General features: G+C 38.9%; 1 protein-coding gene across 2 annotated transcripts in view; it reads right to left on the reverse strand.

Annotated features, from left to right (window-relative positions):
• Positions 1-2780: 2780 nt before the first annotated feature.
• ugp2b (UDP-glucose pyrophosphorylase 2b) overlaps positions 2781-18734 on the reverse strand; it is a 28156-nt gene continuing 12202 nt past the window's right edge. The window contains exons 4-10 of one of the 2 annotated variants that reach the window (XM_015045683.1): positions 18228-18413; positions 11694-11827; positions 9264-9561; positions 8324-8521; positions 5593-5835; positions 5272-5376; positions 2781-4426 (exon numbers count right to left, since the gene is read on the reverse strand). In XM_015045683.1, the coding sequence (XP_014901169.1) occupies positions 4319-4426; positions 5272-5376; positions 5593-5835; positions 8324-8521; positions 9264-9561; positions 11694-11827; positions 18228-18413 (1272 nt within the window). In that variant the 3' untranslated portion in view covers positions 2781-4318. The remainder of the gene's footprint in view (positions 4427-5271; positions 5377-5592; positions 5836-8323; positions 8522-9263; positions 9562-11693; positions 11828-18227; positions 18414-18734) is intronic. The other variant, XM_015045689.1, reaches the window with a different exon arrangement.

Raw genomic sequence — 18734 nt, forward strand, 5'->3', positions numbered from 1 at the left:
TTACAAAAAGAATAGGTTTTTTTATATATACGCCACAAAAGCAAACATTACTCATACTGCTGATAAAATAACATATTGATTTGTACATCAATGTACAGTATTATTTAATGTATGAAACTTAGATTTAAAGGAGAATGAAGAATAAACACAAGTAAATAGAGTAGCCATTTTTATGTTTTCTGCATAGACAGTTAGACTGTATTATTCTTTATATAGTAACACATGAATAGCAAGATTGATATTAGTTTAATTTGTCAAGCTGGTTGCTTTTAGAAACTAGCCTGAAGTCTGCTGCTTTACGGACATGCTGTTTTCTGTATGCCACTTCTACTTTTAAAATGTCCTTAAGATGGGTGGCACTTTTTTAGGTTAACTCTCCTGTGGTTTAAGCACGAGACTCAGGAGAAACGGGGCAAATGTGACAGTCAGACAGCGGGGAAGCAGGGGGTTGTCCCGTCAGACCGTCAATTCCCGAAACCACACACAAAGACACCTGGACCACGCACAGAGTAAAAAACTCGTGACGTCCAAATTATCCCCATCTCTTAAGACAGCGGGAGGATTTTAACACCATGACTAGCTTTTGTGCAACCGTTAGTAGATCCACAACATCTGACTTTCTTTCTTATGAGCAAGGTAGAAATGTGATAGATTTCCCCCATCCAGCAGACTGATACTTTCTCAAGTAAATCATTAAAAGACATTACATTAAAGGAATGAGTTGATGAAAATTTTTTGAACCTTAACTTGCTGTACCTTAATAAAATTCCCACTGCTCACCAGAAATTTTCTAGTTGAACTATGCATCCACCCTCCTACCTGAGAAACTGGGAATAGATTTAACTGAGGCAGTCCTGATGTCACTTTTTCTTTTATTATAAAAATAAAAGCACAGATTCTCCCAAACTCCTACTGCCTCGCACGCGTTGGTGCGACCTACATTAGCGAGACACTGAAGCTGTAGACAAAACTGAAGCGTCTCTTCCATCCTTCAGGTCCTCGCGAAGTCCGAACCCTCGCAGGTAATCGGTCGTTCTGTGTTTGTATGCAAGAAAGAGAGAGATTGTAATTTAACGGGTTGATTGTATGTGTTCAGTTTCTGTCCACGCAGTAGCTCTCCTCGTATCCTCAGACCGCGACACACTAACTCACCTCAGGGAGAAACCGATGACCCGTGCACACTCTTGCACACCCTATGCTACAGCCATCTGAGGATACATCACCTTAAAAAAAGGAAGAAAAAAAAGACGAAGCTTCTGTCCTCTCCTTCACTCAGTCTTGTTTGGTCTTGTTTCATGGACTCTGTGTGAATAAAGGGCTTCCCTCTGTCTGTCTTCTGTTCTCTCAGCCCTGTTTTGACTCAAACACCAGTTCATCCCTCCATCTTTTACTTACCTCTCCTCCTGTCTTTGTGCTTGTAAAAGGCAAAATCAAAGAATGTTTCCAGCAAACACTTTTTTGTATCAACTTTAAACAATAAAGTGTAAAAGTGACATTTAGTTGTGTTGAGTTTCACTTGGATGCCAGCCAACGATGGGGGAGTTGGTTCTACTTCCACCACTTGGTGATATTTTTCTTTTTTTATAATGAATGGAGCTGATGATTCAACCATACGGAAAGAGACAGAGCAAAAATAGCATCCATGGAAGATTTATAAGACCAAAAAGAACACAAAGGTCTATTTCATGTGTCCCAAAAATTCTCTAGAGATGAAAAAAAGAGGAAAAAGTGGAACTTTACGTAATAATGTCTAGTAAAACTAACAGAATTTCAGAGTAAAAAAAAAAGTTTATCATGCAAATATGATGGTGGCTAGTGACGCTTTCCAGCTGCTTCTAGACTTTGCTTTATGACCTAAAGCAAAGTCATAGATAACTTATGGCTTATCTATAAGCCATAAGTTGGCTTATAGATAAGCCAACTTTATAGAAAGTTGGCTTATCTATAAGCTCACTGGCAAACCTGCGTCTTACTGGCTCAAACAAACAATAAACAAAATAGGGTTTTTTTAAAGTGGCCTACTCAAAGTCTGCACTTGTCTTTAAACCCTCTGCTCAATTGAGTGTGGCCCGAAATCTCTCCTTAGCAACACAACCCATTACCAGTTATCAAAAACACATAATGCAGAAATAATCAGGGTAGTTTGGTTTGGATATGTTTTGTATTTGGTCAGGTTATATCGTTTGTTTGATGATCTGAAAAGCATCTAGACAAAACATTTCTGTAAAAAAAAAAACAAAAAAAAAACACATTTTTGGTCAAAACAACTTTTCAGGATTTCTGAAGTTTTCACCAAGTTTTAAGACTTTGTAAGGCCATTATGAACGAGAAGTGAGCCACTGGCTAAGACAAACACCATCCAGGCAAATGACAAAAAATCTGCACTTATCTGTGGAAAAAGTTATCTAGTTTTACCCTTCTTAGCTAGCTACCAAAGTTTTGCGTAACAGTAAAGTCCCACAAGAAAAATGAAAACTACATAGAATATATGAGATTAGAATCCCACCACAACAAAACTTAAGACTTGTGATTAACGTAACTAAGGCCAACTTGTTCTTCAATGGATAAAAGACATTTTAAGGCCATAACTTTAGACATATGAATTTAAGACTTTTTAAGGTTGTGCGAACACCCCAATTTTTTACTTCTTAAATTTAACTTAAACCTGTTTCTGAACATTAATTTAAAGCTGAAATCCTTAACATTCCCACTTTCCTTTGAACTACATCCCTGTTAAGAAAAAAACGAGGATTCTAGATGAACAGACCACAGACTGCGTGTTCGGTACTTCATATTGCACTTTATTCAGCTCTGAGGAGGCAGAACTGGGCTGGGAACGTTGTTGCTGTCACAGATCAACACTTATTGCTCCTTGTATGCACCAGCCAAACCCGTGTCAAGTATTACCACGCAAAAAAAGTGAAAGAACTTGGTGTACATGGTTTGAAAATGAATAAAAAAAACTATTTTGTGTGTAAACCAAAGCAACAGGAAATACTGCACATACAGAAACAGCACTGGATGAGTTGGATGGACGAAGAGGCTTCAGACGACATGACATGCTACAATCAAACACAAAGAATGCCTTTTGTTTAATCTCATAGGGGTAAAGTAATGGCTTTCCACTGAAACTGACACACGTTTCTACAAACACATAAAGCTACAACATGCCTGAATGTTGGTCCTGTCAGGTTTTCTGCTGTAAGAACATGAAAACATGGCATAAGCTTCAATTCGAGACAGTTCTGTTGGAAACTGAACGTCTGCAATGGATTGACCTTAAGGAGAAAGGTCTCTCACAGTTTTCATGGTTTTCAGAGACAATCAACTTATCGGCCAGCACAACTTTATCACCTCAGGGTTATTTGGTGGCTCCACACTCTCAAAAATGTACCTTTGTTAGATTGAAAGCTGCTCTGATTATAGATTTTGCATTTCAATGAAGCTGAATGAGAACCTGCATGGGTGAAATGAATACAGTGAAGAATCACGACTTGCTCTTCAACTCGGCTTTACACATTCTTTTAGCTTCTTTTGACACTGTGTCTGAAACTTTTTAACGTTTCTGCAACGGGTGAAGTAAACATTCCTGAATTCCTTCAAAACCTCTGGTCCATAAAGATCGATCTGATTTCAAAACGGTGGATTTTTCGTAAACAGTAAAAATTCACTTATTTTCAAAATTTTTACCAAACTCAATCTGGGTTTAGGTTATTTTTCAGCACGCGAGTGTTACATTTTCAACAAGATTACATAAAATTCTATCATCCCAGGTAAAACATGTAAACTCTGAGATGTGACTGAACTTGAATTATGAAAGTTTTGGCATGTTGCATTTAAGTGCGTGTTCTTGAATCCCACAAAACGAGTTTCATTGAGCCGTGGATGCGTTGCGTTTCTTGTGATTAATTTTTAAAACGTCTCCATATTTAAGCTGTCCTGACTTCTGCATTAGTTCTGCATCGCCACTGCTAAGAGCCAATATCACTTAATATTTAATATTTTTAGTGCCATCATTGAATCTCGTAGCTACAGATTAAAAAATGTAATCCATTTTTTTTTTAAGTTGCATTAGTTAGGTGTTTTTGTTAATCTATAAATCAGGCTTATTAAGGTCGCAGTTAGGACTAATTTATTAACACTTCCTAATGGTTATATATTATTCAGCCAGCAGAGGGCAGAAGAGCCCAGTTTCAACCTCCAGAGAAGAGAAATCCTCTGTGTTTCTTAGTGGCTAAACAGGTCAAGCGGGTTGAGGACACGTCACATGATCAGGGCTGCACAGTGAAGGGGGCGGCGACACGGCTGGGAAAAGGCCTCAGTGATCCAGGATTCTGAGGTTGCCGGACACTATTTTGTTTTCCAGCATGGAGCCGGCCGGAATATCGATCCGATCGCCGTGGTTGGCAATGATGATGACGGTGCCCTGGGAAGACGAGGAAGACAGCGATGATGAGTTCCAGGCTCCTTAAGGAGCAGGCAAGAGGTCATGGAAACATTTGCAAAACTAGAATAGCTGCGACTCAAAGATAGACGGCAGAACCGGTTCCAGCAGTTAGAATGAGAGAGGAATTTCTAGCTTCTCTGAATCATATTATTTGAATGAACACAAATATGTAGACATAAGTAGATGAAGTGGCTTGAATATTTTCAAACTATTTTAACTTTTGCAGACTTTTTTGACACAAACTTTTTTTATTACTTAGGATTTTATGTGATTCATCAAAATAAAGTAGAAAATCTTTCACAAGTTAAAATCTGAAAAGTGTGTCATGCATTGGTATTTCCCTGCTTTTCGGCTGCACCGAAAAATCGTCCAGCCAATAAATCTGCACCGATTTCCTTAATCTTGGAAGCCCGCCGATCAACAGGCTTAATCGGCGAGGAAGACAGCGATGATGAGTTCCAGGCTCCTTAAGGAGCAGGCGGGAGGTCAGGGAAACATTTGCAAAACTATAATAGCTGCGACTCAGCTATTCTGAGGGGTTAGGTGTGACCCGCCCGCCAGTCACACCTAACAACAATCACACAACTGTTGGCAACCTAGCAACTTTCTTGATATATTTGGCAAATTTTATCAGAGATTGGCCAAAATAGAATTGGCGGGTCAGGCTTTTTAAAAATCGGTGATCAGCTTAAAAATATATGCAATCGTTGCACTGGCACCTCCTCTACTTTATACACCTAAAATAAAATCCACAAAAATTCGAGTCTTCGAGTTCGAAGCCGTCGACTCACGTGTGAAACATTTTTGACCCTCGCAGGATTTACCTTCAGCGACACGTTTTTCCCAAACGTGACGTCTCCAGAGACGGTCAGGTGGTCCAGCTCCAGCATGTCGGGGATGCTCTCAAAGCGGGTCAGGTACTCCTGAACCTAAACACAACAACAGGCTTACTTTATCTGGGCCTCGTCTTTATCAGGCAGTGGGTCACATCACTTATTGACCCGTAAGTATCATATTTATGATGTAAGAATGATTAACCAGCACAGTGCAGAGGTTCCAATAAAACAGCTAAAAAGCGCAATATCAAATATTTAACGGTGTGAACATGTCACATGACCGACGCCAGCCGTGCTCCCAGGTCCCACCTTGGTGAAGGAGCTGCCCAGCTTGACGTGCGGCGTGGTGGGGAACTCTCTCTTGGGGCTCATGGTGAGGGAGCCGGCCTCCAGGCTGTACAGGTTGGACATGACCAGCAGCAGGTCCGACGTGGTTTTGACAGGGAGGAAGCGGCTGCGGGGGACGTTTATTCCCATCGCGTTGTCGAAGCATTTGATCGCCGCGCCAACCGCCGTCTCCAGCTGGACGACGTTCAGCCCTCCGTCGAGCGTCTGAGGGTGACGGGGAGAGGGAGAAATGAAGTGACTGAAATAAATTGAATGTGTTTTTAACTTGTCGTTTTTTTCCCCACTGGACCTCGTCACCACGGTTACAGTTAGCTCCCATCCTGGAGCTGTTAAGAGTTACTTGTGTTTAAGCTTCTATCAGTCACTTACTGTGTTTGAACTGAAACTAGGAACCTACTAGTTAATCTACGTGACAGTTTTAGTAAGTTTTATTGAATTTTAGATCGGAGCACAAATGTACCTTCCAGGTTTTCAACTATCAGTAGATCTGTTGCAATAGCTGCACACCTGAACCAACACACACACACACACGCACACGCACACGCACACACTTTTGGATCATACTCCAATGACCTTTTGTGTGCAGAGGATTAGCATATAACCACTAAGTAGAACTAACTGCGTGCCAAAGTCCAGTCTACTGTTCAGGGTGTGCTTTCCAAAGAAGATAAATATGTAATGTACTCTACAGCATGGCAACATTAGGCAACACTAAATAATGACTAATTAATTGAAAAACACTTCTTAGATTAATTGTTTTTCAAGGAATCTAAGAAATTTTAAGGCCTTCATTTTAGATGCATGAATTGAAGTCTTTTTTCAGGCTGCATGGACACCCTGCCTGCTGTAAATGCATTAAGAAATTGCTTCCTGAGACCTCAGACGGAAACATGAGCAGATATTTCTGCCCGCCTCATCTAGACCTGATGAAAGCACCGAGCCGCTGACGAGGTTGGAGTTTAAAAAGTGAAGCAACTTCCAGCTGCAGAGGGGTTCATAATGAGCTAAAATTACCCTGTGAAAGGCTTCTGTGATGTAACACATACAAATGTAACAACAGGAGACTCGGGCAGACGCCGATGAGAGGCCTCTTACACAACATCCACAATTTCAGGTCCTTGAGCATCAAACCTGCGCCTGATTTTACCATGCATGATGGCGGCACCAGAAACCGAGTTGTCTGGCTCTGGGGGAGCCAAAAAGCTCCCGCTCACTTATTGCCTCTTACATAACACACAACTTTATCACAGCGCGAGCTCCGTCGCGTAATGAGGATTACATCTGTATATTCTGCTCGGGCAGAGGCAGCAGCAATCAACAGCGAAGCAGGGCTTCAGTGTGAATTTATTACTGTTATATCCTGAAGTGGTTGTCTGCTCAGTGAAGGATGGGCGAGGGAGCGAAGGTTTAATCTAGCTCCAAGGCAGCAGCCAAACTAAAACCCAGCTTTAAAGTTGGACTTTCTGTTTGCACAGTTTAAACTCACAGCAGAAATAAGCAGGTATTTCCAAAAAGAAAGAAATAGGAATTTTCTGTTAGAATTGCAACAACTTCTGAATTTAGGAGTAGGGTTACTACACTGTACACTGTTCTTCTACTTGAGTAACAATATTATGAAGTATCGCTACTTGAGTACAATTTCTGGCTACTCTGTCCACCTCTGCCTTCCTCACCATCTTCTTTATGAGAAAGAAAAAAAGGGATTTGTGTCGTTTGTCACAGTTCCAGTTGCCTTAAACATTTTAAAATATTGTTCTGACTGCATACATGTGCAAGCTTAGTGACTTATGAAGACCTACAAACACTTTCCTTTACTTAAACATGCATGTTCGGGAAAGGAGAACAGTTTTAAATATAAGCTGAGTAAAATCTGGGGGTACAAAAATTAAAAACGTAAACTGGATTTTGTTATTTGCATAGACATGTCCTGTAATCTTACTTTTGTGAAGAAAATGTATTTATTTGATCAATACATTAATTTAATTCATTAAAAGGACTAAAGTTTTAAAAAAGCTCAACAAGATTTCAATCTTTATTTCCATCAGGTTTTATTTAGCGGCCTCACTGTTTCTAGGCAACAAGGCATATACCAAGATAAGGGTGGGAATAAATCTGTCCAAAATGATCTTTAAATACATGAATAAATTAAAAAATGCTTCTGTTGGATGCTTTTATTAGCATAGCTAGATGTGTAGTTGTGCATTGGTGATTTGGGAAAAAATATAAATTGAGAATTTCCATCCTAAATGAACAAAAAAACAAAGCATTCATTTTTTCTACATTTATTTTTTGCGAGGTGCGTCTTTTGCACCCTTCAAGTTTTGAGGATGGGTGAGGTCAAACTAAATGAATTTTCCAGGGAAGAGCCTTTCACCTGAACTGTTTATTTTCCAAACTTGGTCACAATGGCGATGGCTATCTTTGAACAGGCCGTGGAATATTACACGGATGTCATACCACATACCTTCAATTTATCTTAAGCAAAGAAATGAGGACAAACAGAAACTGATGAGGTTTCTTGCTGAGCAACAGCATAAAAGCTAATCTCTTTTCACCCACATATCTCTTTATCTGAAGGTGATATTTGGAAAATTCTCCATCATTTTTGCTTAGTATGTTTACAAAAAGAAAACCATGATGACACCAATCAGAGCAGAGTTAGCAGAGGCTGTTTCATCTCCGCCTCGCTCACCTTGGGGTTGACAATGATCTCCATGTCCATGGCGTTCTGCTCCTGCAGCCTCTTGATGGCAGGCAGAGAGATCCAGAGGTTGTTGGTATTGAAGATCTTGAACTTTGAAACCGACTTGAATTCGTCCACATGAGCTTTGGGCACCTGGGCGATCTCGAGGAGGCGGAGCTTTCCTTCATACTGGATTAGGGTGCCTCCCTGGGAAAAAACAATACAAAAAAAAAATCAACAATTTTACTTCATACATTATATCTGTTGTCTTTAAAATGATTATTAGGCAAAATTATGAGATTAGAGCTGTGACTAATGATTGTTTCAGTTATCAGCTATACTGACAATTAATCGATTAATCAATACATCCTGCAGATTTTTCATGTAACCATTTATGTCGTTTTTTTTACACAATATTAGAAATTCATATTCATATTTCTACTGCCTCAAATGCAACAAAATAGCATTCCTTTAGTATAGCTTTTGAAACTTTTGTAGCAAAGCATTAATTTGTATCGAAAAAAATTCTGTCTTCTAACTTGTTGATTATTTATTAGTTAATAATTGGACAGCAAAAGGTGCCTAAAATTCATTTTTTACAAATTTTTTTTTTTTTTACAGAATTTGAACCAGGTGAAGTTAAAACTATACAACTGGAGGAGTTCTGGGTAGAACAGATTTACAGACAAGGAGGTTGTTTTTTTTTTTTTATCTTAAATGCAAAATGCATAAATCTTTTTGTGCAGTTTTGGCTTAATTACTCATCTGAGGGTGTTGTTCTTTCAGCAAATGGCCTTTATTAATCTGTATGCTAAAGTTAACGATTAATCAATTACTAAATTATTAGACAATTTTTTCAGTGATCGATTAAAGGCATTTGATTAATCAATTAATCATTTTAGCCCAATGTGAGTTTCACGTCGAAGTGTCCTCGTCCTCCAGGGCCTACCTTGACGTCAGCACGCGTCTTATCCGTAACCTCCATGACAAACTCGCAGCGCTTGCCGTTGGGCTGGCTGACCAGGTGGTGCAGGATGTGCAGGTCAACAGTGGCTCCCAGGTTGTCGATGTTGGACACAAAGATGTACTCCTTTCCCTGCGCGATGAGCTTGTCCAGCAGGCCGGAGTTGTAGAAGCTGGCGTAGATGTCGCCGTGACCGGGAGGATACCAGCCGTCGGCGTTTTGGCCCGTCATGCTCAGGTTTGCAGCCACGGGGAGGAGAGACTCTTTGTGTATGCGGGGGTACCTGGACGGACAAGCACAGAGATGAGACGATCAGTTAGGGGATCCTAATTTTAGCAGTTTTTGCTTCAAATGGTCAAGTAGTCACTAACGGGATGCTAATCCGAAACAATTAATTTGATTAATCATGATTAATCGATGATTGAAATAATCATCAAACTAATTAGTGGCTGATTAGCTTATTTTCTGGAATTGTATTATTTGTTTATTTGAATCTTTTAATGTATTTCTAATACGGCCTAAAAACAGCTTGAGTGGTTTAATGAAAAACTACACAAAACATCATTTTTAAAAATCCAATTAATCGATTAGTGATCAGAATAATTGATGGAATGATGACTAAAATCATCATTCTTTGCAGCCCTAGATATGACTGGGATTTATCCATAAAATCCTTATAAATATTGCTTTTGTCTTTACTCAAACTGACTATCCCAGTGTGACCTGGAGGAATCTTTTCAAATTTGTTTTTAAGGTTTTATCAAGAAGACAGGTGAGGTACAAAAACCATCATCCATGTGAGAATTAGACAGATCAAAGCGTTTTTATGAAGGATTAACAATCCTCACGAGGAGCTGGACTAAATGTGAACTGGCAGATGAGCTACTTGGGAGAAAAGACTTACTGCGCAGTGGGCTCATGGTCTTGTTAAAGTGGGATTAATTCAAGTTCTGATTCTGATGATCGTTTTGATATGAGCTCAGACACTTAAACCTCCTGCTTCCCCTGAAGGTGGAACAGTTGTCCAAGAAGAAACTGAGACCTCTTTGAGGGCTGAGAAGTTAAAAATATGGCAATAAGTCATTTTAACTGACATGTTGCTTACTTGAATCAAACTCACAACTCTTTAATTGTTAAGACAACTACTCTTCTCACTGAGCCACAAGTCTCCCGCCCACCCCCAAGTAAAATTATATATATATATATATATATATATATATATATATATATATATATATATATATATATATATATACATCACACAGATTGACAGAAAGTCTATAACTATGACTTGATCAGATTACTGCAGCCTGATAAAGCCTCTTAGGCTAGTGACCAAAGTCAGGTGATTTATATATTTTTGAGTGATATGTTCATTAATTTTTGCTTCTTAACAAGGCAACACAGGACAAAAGCTCAGGAGAGCAATCTAAGGTGGGAGAAAGAGACATAGGGAGTATACATTTAAGGCATTTAAAAAAAAATGGAGTCAGAGGAAGAAGCTATTTAAGAGGAAGCTTTATTTTATGCATGTCTAGACATTCCTGTGGTTCACTGAGGTTGGGAGAGAGCGAGAGAGAGCAAAATGTACAGTAGAGCTAAGTTATGGTGAGGATTGATGGGGTGATAGTTTTTGCATTGCTAGGCAAGCTAACTGTTTGTATTGCTGTCATCAGATGCTAAGACAGTGTATAATGTTAACAATGTTATTATTATTTTGTCTTTATTTATTGTGACCCAACCATTGTTTCGGTGTAAATCAGTTCTTTTTTTCCAGTTTTTTTTTTTTTTTTTTCCTGAAATAAGGTTTAAAAAGTCTGTTAAAGACATAGCCAGACTTTTGAATGCATGTCTGAGCTTTCCTTAAGTCAAAACATAATGAAGGTGGGTGAATAACTCATGGCTGTGTTTGGTGTTTAAAGCTGATTGTTTTCTCTCCATGTGCCAGTGAACAATGACTGTAATTGGATTTTTAGGAATTACCGTAATGGCCTCAGCGTTTCTTTGTTCTCACATTGAAAATCACTTTTAAAACTGCTCAGCTTCTTTGACATTAAATCCTCCAGCTAGTGTTGCTGCTGCCCCAGAAAAAGCGTTGACCCAGCCTCCCTAAGGCATGCGGAGCTGATGAATAATAGAATCACAACTGGAAAATGAAAGTTCCACTTGGCTGACGAACTGGAGACAGCGTGGCATTAATCACAAACAGGTTCTTCCACATGTTACAAAAACATGTACAGTCTATTCCTGATGGCATGTATTCATGAACACAGATAGCAGGTAGCGCCCAGGGGGGTTCTTAACAGACTAAATGATACTGTTTTCCATCACCTGGTGGTTGACAGTGAGAGAGCCGGTACTTTTCCTAAGATGCCATTTAAAATACTAACCAGCTTCCAGATGTTGTGGTCTCACCTGCTCTGATTGAAGGTGTGGATCTTGACCCGGTGGTGTGTGTACTTCTGCAGAATTTTCTTAGTATCTTCATCTGTGTTGAAGGAGTTCATGAGGACCAGTGGAACATCAGTGTTGTACGTCTTGTTCAGGTGCTATTGGTGATTTAAAGAGAAAAACACACACACACAAACAGACACTACTGTTACTATTATATTTATCTAGTAAAGAAGGAAAATTTCACATAATCATCACATAAAAATCCCCAGTACAGACTGATAAAAATGATATTACAACAAAACAATATCTAGGAATTTCCCCGTTGTGTGACAATAAAGGGCGTTTCTATTCTATTCTATTATTAGATCCATACCATTTCACTTATCAGTGAATAACAGAAGTTTCAACACCCATCATATCCCAGAATCCTGTCCTCAGATTTTAGCTCAACGTTTAACAAGAGAAACTAATAGAGAAACTTCTTCTTCTTCTTTGCCTGAAGGCTGCTTTCTGAACTTCCTTACTGGGACTGCTGTTAGTCCGCATTGGAAAAACATCACTGGCTCCATCACACTTAGTACTGGTACCCCTCAAGGCTGTGTGCTCGGTCCACAGCTGTTCACAGTGTGAACTTGTGATTCATTCATATGCTTTATAACTAGATGTACATTAAGAAAGTCAAAAATCCAGAGACAATCTGGTGTTCAAACTGAACACAATGAAGATACTTCTTAGAGAGTGTTTTATCCATTTGTGTTTTCTGTTATGAGTATATCTGATGATTTTTCTATCATAGATCTCTGAGAAATTCTGTTTGGTTTTATAGTATGATGTTAAGTATGTAAAGAAAAAAATAATCAGAATTTAAATTAAACTGAAAATGAATTAAACTCCTTGAGTTTTTTCCCCCAAAGGCAAATTGACAAAGCACTGTATGACTGAACTCCAAAATGCCAAAACAAAGCCATTTCTTCATTTGTGGTTAAACAACAAAGACTTTACAAATACAATCAAGCAAAAAAAAAATCTGTTGAAATCTCTGGGGGAGGAAACTTCAGATGACTAATGGAGGCAGAAACAGATGCAAGATATGAATCATATGGGAGAAGCTGGATTTTGATCCCGTCAGAGACGGGCGTTGACTACCTAAGAGCGTCTCACCATGTCCGACGTCTATAAACGTAATAAGTGGGAGAACTGTTCATCTTTCTGTGGAGTTTTGTGTAAGTGTCGTGGTCCTCCTCTGTGCACAAACAATTCAAAATGTTCCGCAAATATGTGAAACAAAGGCTCGAATTACAGCTTTGCTCTGCAGTTTGTTGACAGTGGGCGTGCGTGGAGGCAAACACAGCAGAGAGGTTAAAGGCCGTCTCTAGAAACTGGACACTTTAAGTCTCAGTTTTGTGATCTTAAATCAGTTTTGTTTTCAGGATTATTTGAAGCCAAAATCCTTAGAAACACAAGGAGAGCCTTTGGACACACGTCCTTATTAGAGAGAAAGCACACTGCCAAATATAAATGATGGAGTATCGTCTGGAAAAGCAGACCACAGGTGTCACATGTTTTCAACACAAATCTAACTGGTTGGTTGGCAAAAAAGAGCTTTCCAGCAGTAACATTTCAAACTGATGCATGGCCACATCAGTTCTGAAACAACAATACCGAGGAAGATGAGTGGAAGTGGTCTTATTTTCCCCAGAGATCCTGCTAATGTAGTAAACATGTTGGACATTTGTGAAGATGAATTCATAAAGGAGGCAGATCTCGTTGTTCGAAACACCCGGTGATGTGCCGTTTTGAGAAAAGCAACTTACAGGTTTTGAGGGGAAACTGATCATGTGTAGAGATTGAGAATTTCAGCTGCTTCCATTCACTGGTGTTTCAAAGGACAAAACATCTGTGTGGACCGCAAATATGAAAGTCCTTTAGTGAAAAGGCTTCCAGTAAATTAGATAAGACTCATAAGAAATTAATAGTACTAAGCTAACAACAGGTATTAATTACATAACCGTAGTTATAGTTTATATTTTCTCACGGTGTACATTAGGATAAAAACCTTTACTCCATCCACCGCCATGAATATGGCTTAGGTCAATAATATAGATATCACTTGGGAAAAAATAAACCATTTTTATGCACTTTAACTGATCCACCCTTAATTAATTGGGAAGTCATTTTCACATTTTGTATGTTTTTGTTTATAAACGTGTTCAGGTGTTTAGTTTTTTTTTTCCTATTTGATTTTTTTTCCCTATCTGATTGCATTTTTCTAGTCTTTTCCTACATAATATACATTCAGACTTTTAGGCTGTTGTGTAGAAAAACTACCTAAATTGTAATTGATTACTGACACAGTTACAGTGCATTTTCTGGCAGAGATCTAATTGTTTAAAAGAGGTGCATAACAGGTGATTGCAAGACTCTACAGTCCTTAATGAACTCCAGTACTATCAGATCCATTCTCCTTCAGAAGTCCTATTAGCCTCACCGCGAACAACAGAACAAGTTTGCAGTCAGAGCTGGTTTTAGCTCTAAAATTATTCTCAAAATAACATACAATGTTGAACACCGATGTGCCTGATCAAGAATATTTTTTTTTTACTTTCCTGGTGATTAAGTGAAATGTTCTCTCACAGGAGAAGTTGTTTCCAGGCTCCTCTGTGTGTGTGTGTGTGTGTGTGTGTGTGTGTGTGTGTGTGTGTGTGAGGTGGCGGGGGATTCGTTTTCCTCTTCTCTGAACAGGCCGATTCAGTCTGCAGGTAATCTGACCCGACCTGGGCAGAAAACTGGAGGCAGTGTGCTCAGAGGAGAGCTGAGCCCCAGGAGTCTCTTGTAAAACCACCTTCAATAAGTGCTACACTGTATTTTATGAAACAGAGTTGGGTGGTTGGTAACTAGTTACTTTTACTCAGTTACATTTACTTGAGTAACTTTTTGGAAGAAAAAAAAACGAGTTTTAGGAGTATTTTTACTATGCGGTACCTTTTACTTTCGCTTGTTTAACTTTATTCTTAAGTATCGCTGCTCTTAGTTGAGCAAAATGTCTGCTCAAATGTACTTTGCTCATTGAGAGTAACTTCACTGAAAGGAGAATAAGCTTATTTTTACCAAAAATTCACCAGACACAACAAACGCACACATCTGTAGTTTCTGCTAAAGTTTCACAAGTTTTGTATCAAAAGAAATTGATTCAGAAAACTTTTGTTCTGCCTGATTTTGTTATTTTGAATGTATACTATTTATATGAATTATTTCCATTTTGATAATTAAAATACCAAAATTTACATGTAACTTTATAATTTTGTCCATTTGATGTCATTTTTAAATATGAAGTGACGGATGTTTTGATCAGTTACTCAATACTTTAGTAGCTTTTTTTTTTTATCAAATACTTTTTTACTTGAGTAATTTCTTGGACTGCTACTTTCCGTTTTCACTACAGTAAAAATATGTTAAGGTAGTGCTACTCTAAGTGGAGTACAATCTAATCTCGACACTTCACTTTTATCCAACGCAGATCAAGGCGAAGCCGGAGCTCGGGGTCCCACTAAAAGCAGCAGGAAGATGTGATTGTTGTTTGTATGACTTCCAAAGAACATTCATTCGGGCGTTGGGCGTAGTGCTGCAGCAGAAGTTGAGGTACACGATGGGGCCTAAATAACTGTGCTCTCCTCTCTGACCAGACACACAGCCGTCTCTGTTTCCCTGCCAGACGACACACCAACAGATCCCCTTACACAGCAACTCCTCACACACACCGTACTGGACTCTTTCCACAAATCCTCTCCCTTCCAACAGGAACACACTTATGACTTTATAAAGGCTTGCAGAAACAAACCAATGTCATCAACAAATACATGTGGTTTTAATTTTGGACTTTTTTTTCCCTCCTCACTTTGAATAGAATTGATTCATTACAAAGTTTTCTTTGTATGAAAAATTTGCAAATGCTTCCAGAACAAAACCTGGTGCAGATGTTTGTGGTATGTTAGATAATAAGAGACACTCTTTGCTCAGCTTCAGTGGTCTGCACAAATCTAAATCTTCACTCAGTTTTTGTTTTCCTTTGAAATCTACTTGTGATCTTTTAAAGAGACCTTGATCAGTAGCTTTCAGACTTTCTCAAGGTCCCCCCACCCCCATAAAGTTCAAGTGCGTTTCCACTTGAACCTTTTTCTTTGCTATGAACTAGGGGAATTTTTTGGGGACAATTCTGCACACCTCTCTGTGTTAGCTTCCTACTAATTACTAATTCCTACTAATTACTTGAGTAGAAATAACGTTTGACAAGTCATGAACAAGTTGCCAGAAATGAAATGGGGAAAAAAGACAAAAACCACAGATTTTGGTTTTTTGGTTCGGAGAAAAATTACTAGTTGAAGTCAGGAAGAAAGGATCCCACGCTTTGGATAGAGGTTTCGGATCGGGGGCTTTAAAAAGGTAAACTTTGTGTTTAAATTCAGCTTGTTTACAGAGTAAATCAGAGACATTTCAAGGTGTGAGGGGAAACTCACAGCTGATTAACACACCAGGCTTTATTGGCTATTCACATGATTAGTTTTGGTTTAAACCAATAAGAGCTGCAGATCCTTCTCCTGTTGCAGCAGGTGGTGTCATCCTTATTTAGTATATCCTTGTGGCATATATATATATATATATATATATATATATATATACACACACACACACACACACACATATATATGCAATGTTGTGTGACATTTTTATGTCAGAACGAGAATGCACTGCTGCCAGAAAAGTACTGAGGGGGCCTGACCCTCTTGGGCTCTGCAGATTCAATTACACAAGAAGCACAGAAGTCAAAACTGACAACGAAACTCTGCAAGAGATCTTAAGAATCCAGGAGGCAAAGTTTGGGCTAGCATAAATGTACGGAAATAGATCTGAAGTTTTTCTCAACACTGTTTTTCATTTTTTGACCAGTGCCTGCTCATTGTGGAGGAATTACTTTTAATCCCATTTCAGCTGTAAAAAAGGCTACTGAACTCAAAGGAATGACCCAGTGTTGTGCAGACAACAAATTTAAACATATTTAATTGAATCTATCAAAACTACTGAAGCTAACAGTTTGACAAAATAAAGGGCTTTAGCTCTAAGGGGATTCTTAAAGAAGGAATATCTGAAAATCCCGTTTCAGCCACAGCAGGAAGGAAACTTATCATCTATTGATGGAGCTGCTGATATGACGGTTGTGCAACAACCTCAGATGAAAGCAGCAACAAAAGAAATAGCGTCAAGGCACTTATTCATCATTCCTCGAGAAAAAAAAAAATGAGGATCTATATCCCGTTGGTTTGGTTTTTGTGCCTCAAAGGAGACTTGTGTTGTGACTGCAGATGTTTGCAAGATGGCAGAAGAGTGTTAGGAGAAAAGCTGAAAAGAACTCATTTCAATATCCGCAGCAGAAAAACACTTAGAAGTGTAACTCACCAGTTCAGCAGTGTTTATTTTAAAAGCTAAATAAGCTTGATTAAAGAGTTGAAGTCTGGCAGCTGGTTGCCACATGAAGAAATGCTACATTTAAATTTTTTTCTCCATCATAAAACAAGCTTGAAACACAAAACCAGTATGTCTCACTGCTAGAAGTTACAGCTTTTGGACGGATTTAAAGCTAATGTGTATTTATCCAATTTTAATCTGGTCCTTTTTCGAAGGCACTTGGCATTCATAAAAACTGAAAGACATAACCTGAACATAACCCGGTATTCTTTTTCACACAGCAAAAAATATCTGATTTGAGTCACAAAGTCAGATACCTGTCCGATTGTTTAATCCGACTTTTATGTCAATGACATGCATTATAATTACTAACCAGAAGAAACCAGAACAGATATAATCAGTGGCTGAAAGAAAATTATGATTATGAACTTATGAAATAAGTCTGTGTCAGTAAAGTCACAATCCCACCACTCGAAGCAGACTTCGGTCAATGCTCCACAAAAGTCTGTTGCTATGGGTGTGCTGTGGTGGCGCAGGGGTTAAGCACAACCCACATATGGAGGCCTTAGTCCTCGACGCAGCTGTCGCAGGTTCGATTCCTGTCACTATAAATTGTGCTTTCTTTTTATAGCTTCCTTCATTTTGTTATGATCTTGTAACAAAACTGTTGGCTCCCATTGCTGAATAAACAATAAAATCCATCCATAAACGGCGATATCCTTTATTACTTTGGCAAACAATGCAATCTCAACTTTCTTCTTCTGCACAGGGGGATCACTTGAAACCATTATTCACACAGACACATTACTCAGTATGAAAAATATATATATAAGCATTGAAGTTCAGCAAAAAATTGGAAATGCGTACTGTGTGAACATAGAGTAAGATTAGTAAGATCCCAGAACAGAGCTGGTGTGCAGATTTGATTTCAGATCTGCAAAGTAAAAATGCTGCCATTTACAATTTATTCCAATTGCAGCAACAATTTAAATTGTACATGTTCACTTCATGGTGACAGCCTACCACAAAAAATATTAGGGAAACAGAATTAAGAGGGGAATCTTTGTTTGTGGTGTGGTTGCTTGGAGTTTGCACCTCGATTTGCTGCACGGTCAGGTCCAGGAAGGTGTTCTCGTTGCGGACGCTGATCAGGCTCTTGGGGCCCTTGCACCCCATGCTGGTACCCAGACCTCCGTTCAGCTTCACCACCACCAGCTTGTTGAGGCTGGCGGCCACGCTGTCCGGCAGACCCCGGGCTGCGATCTTATCGTATGGCTGGATCTGTAGGACGAGGGCAGAAATTTAGACTGTGTAGACACCAAAACGGTTTTTCTCCTCTATGAACTAAACAAAACACAAAGTGTCAAAGAAATGTATCCCAACAATGCTATTACATGTCTGACTTCAATCAACCAGCCAAACTGGTTTTTATATACATTTTTGAAATTCAAAGATAAGCAGAAGCTTTCCATTGTCACTAATATTCTATTATTTATTTCTTTAACCATATAAAACACCTCCGCCCCCCCCCCCCCCCCAAAAAAAAAAAAAAAAAAAAAAAAAAAAAAAAACAAAACAAAAAAAAAAACACCCAAAAAAAAC

Source organism: Poecilia latipinna, unplaced genomic scaffold (genome assembly GCF_001443285.1).
Source record: "Poecilia latipinna isolate Pla-1442-1.1 unplaced genomic scaffold, P_latipinna-1.0 Scaffold38, whole genome shotgun sequence".
NCBI lineage: Eukaryota > Metazoa > Chordata > Actinopteri > Cyprinodontiformes > Poeciliidae > Poecilia > Poecilia latipinna.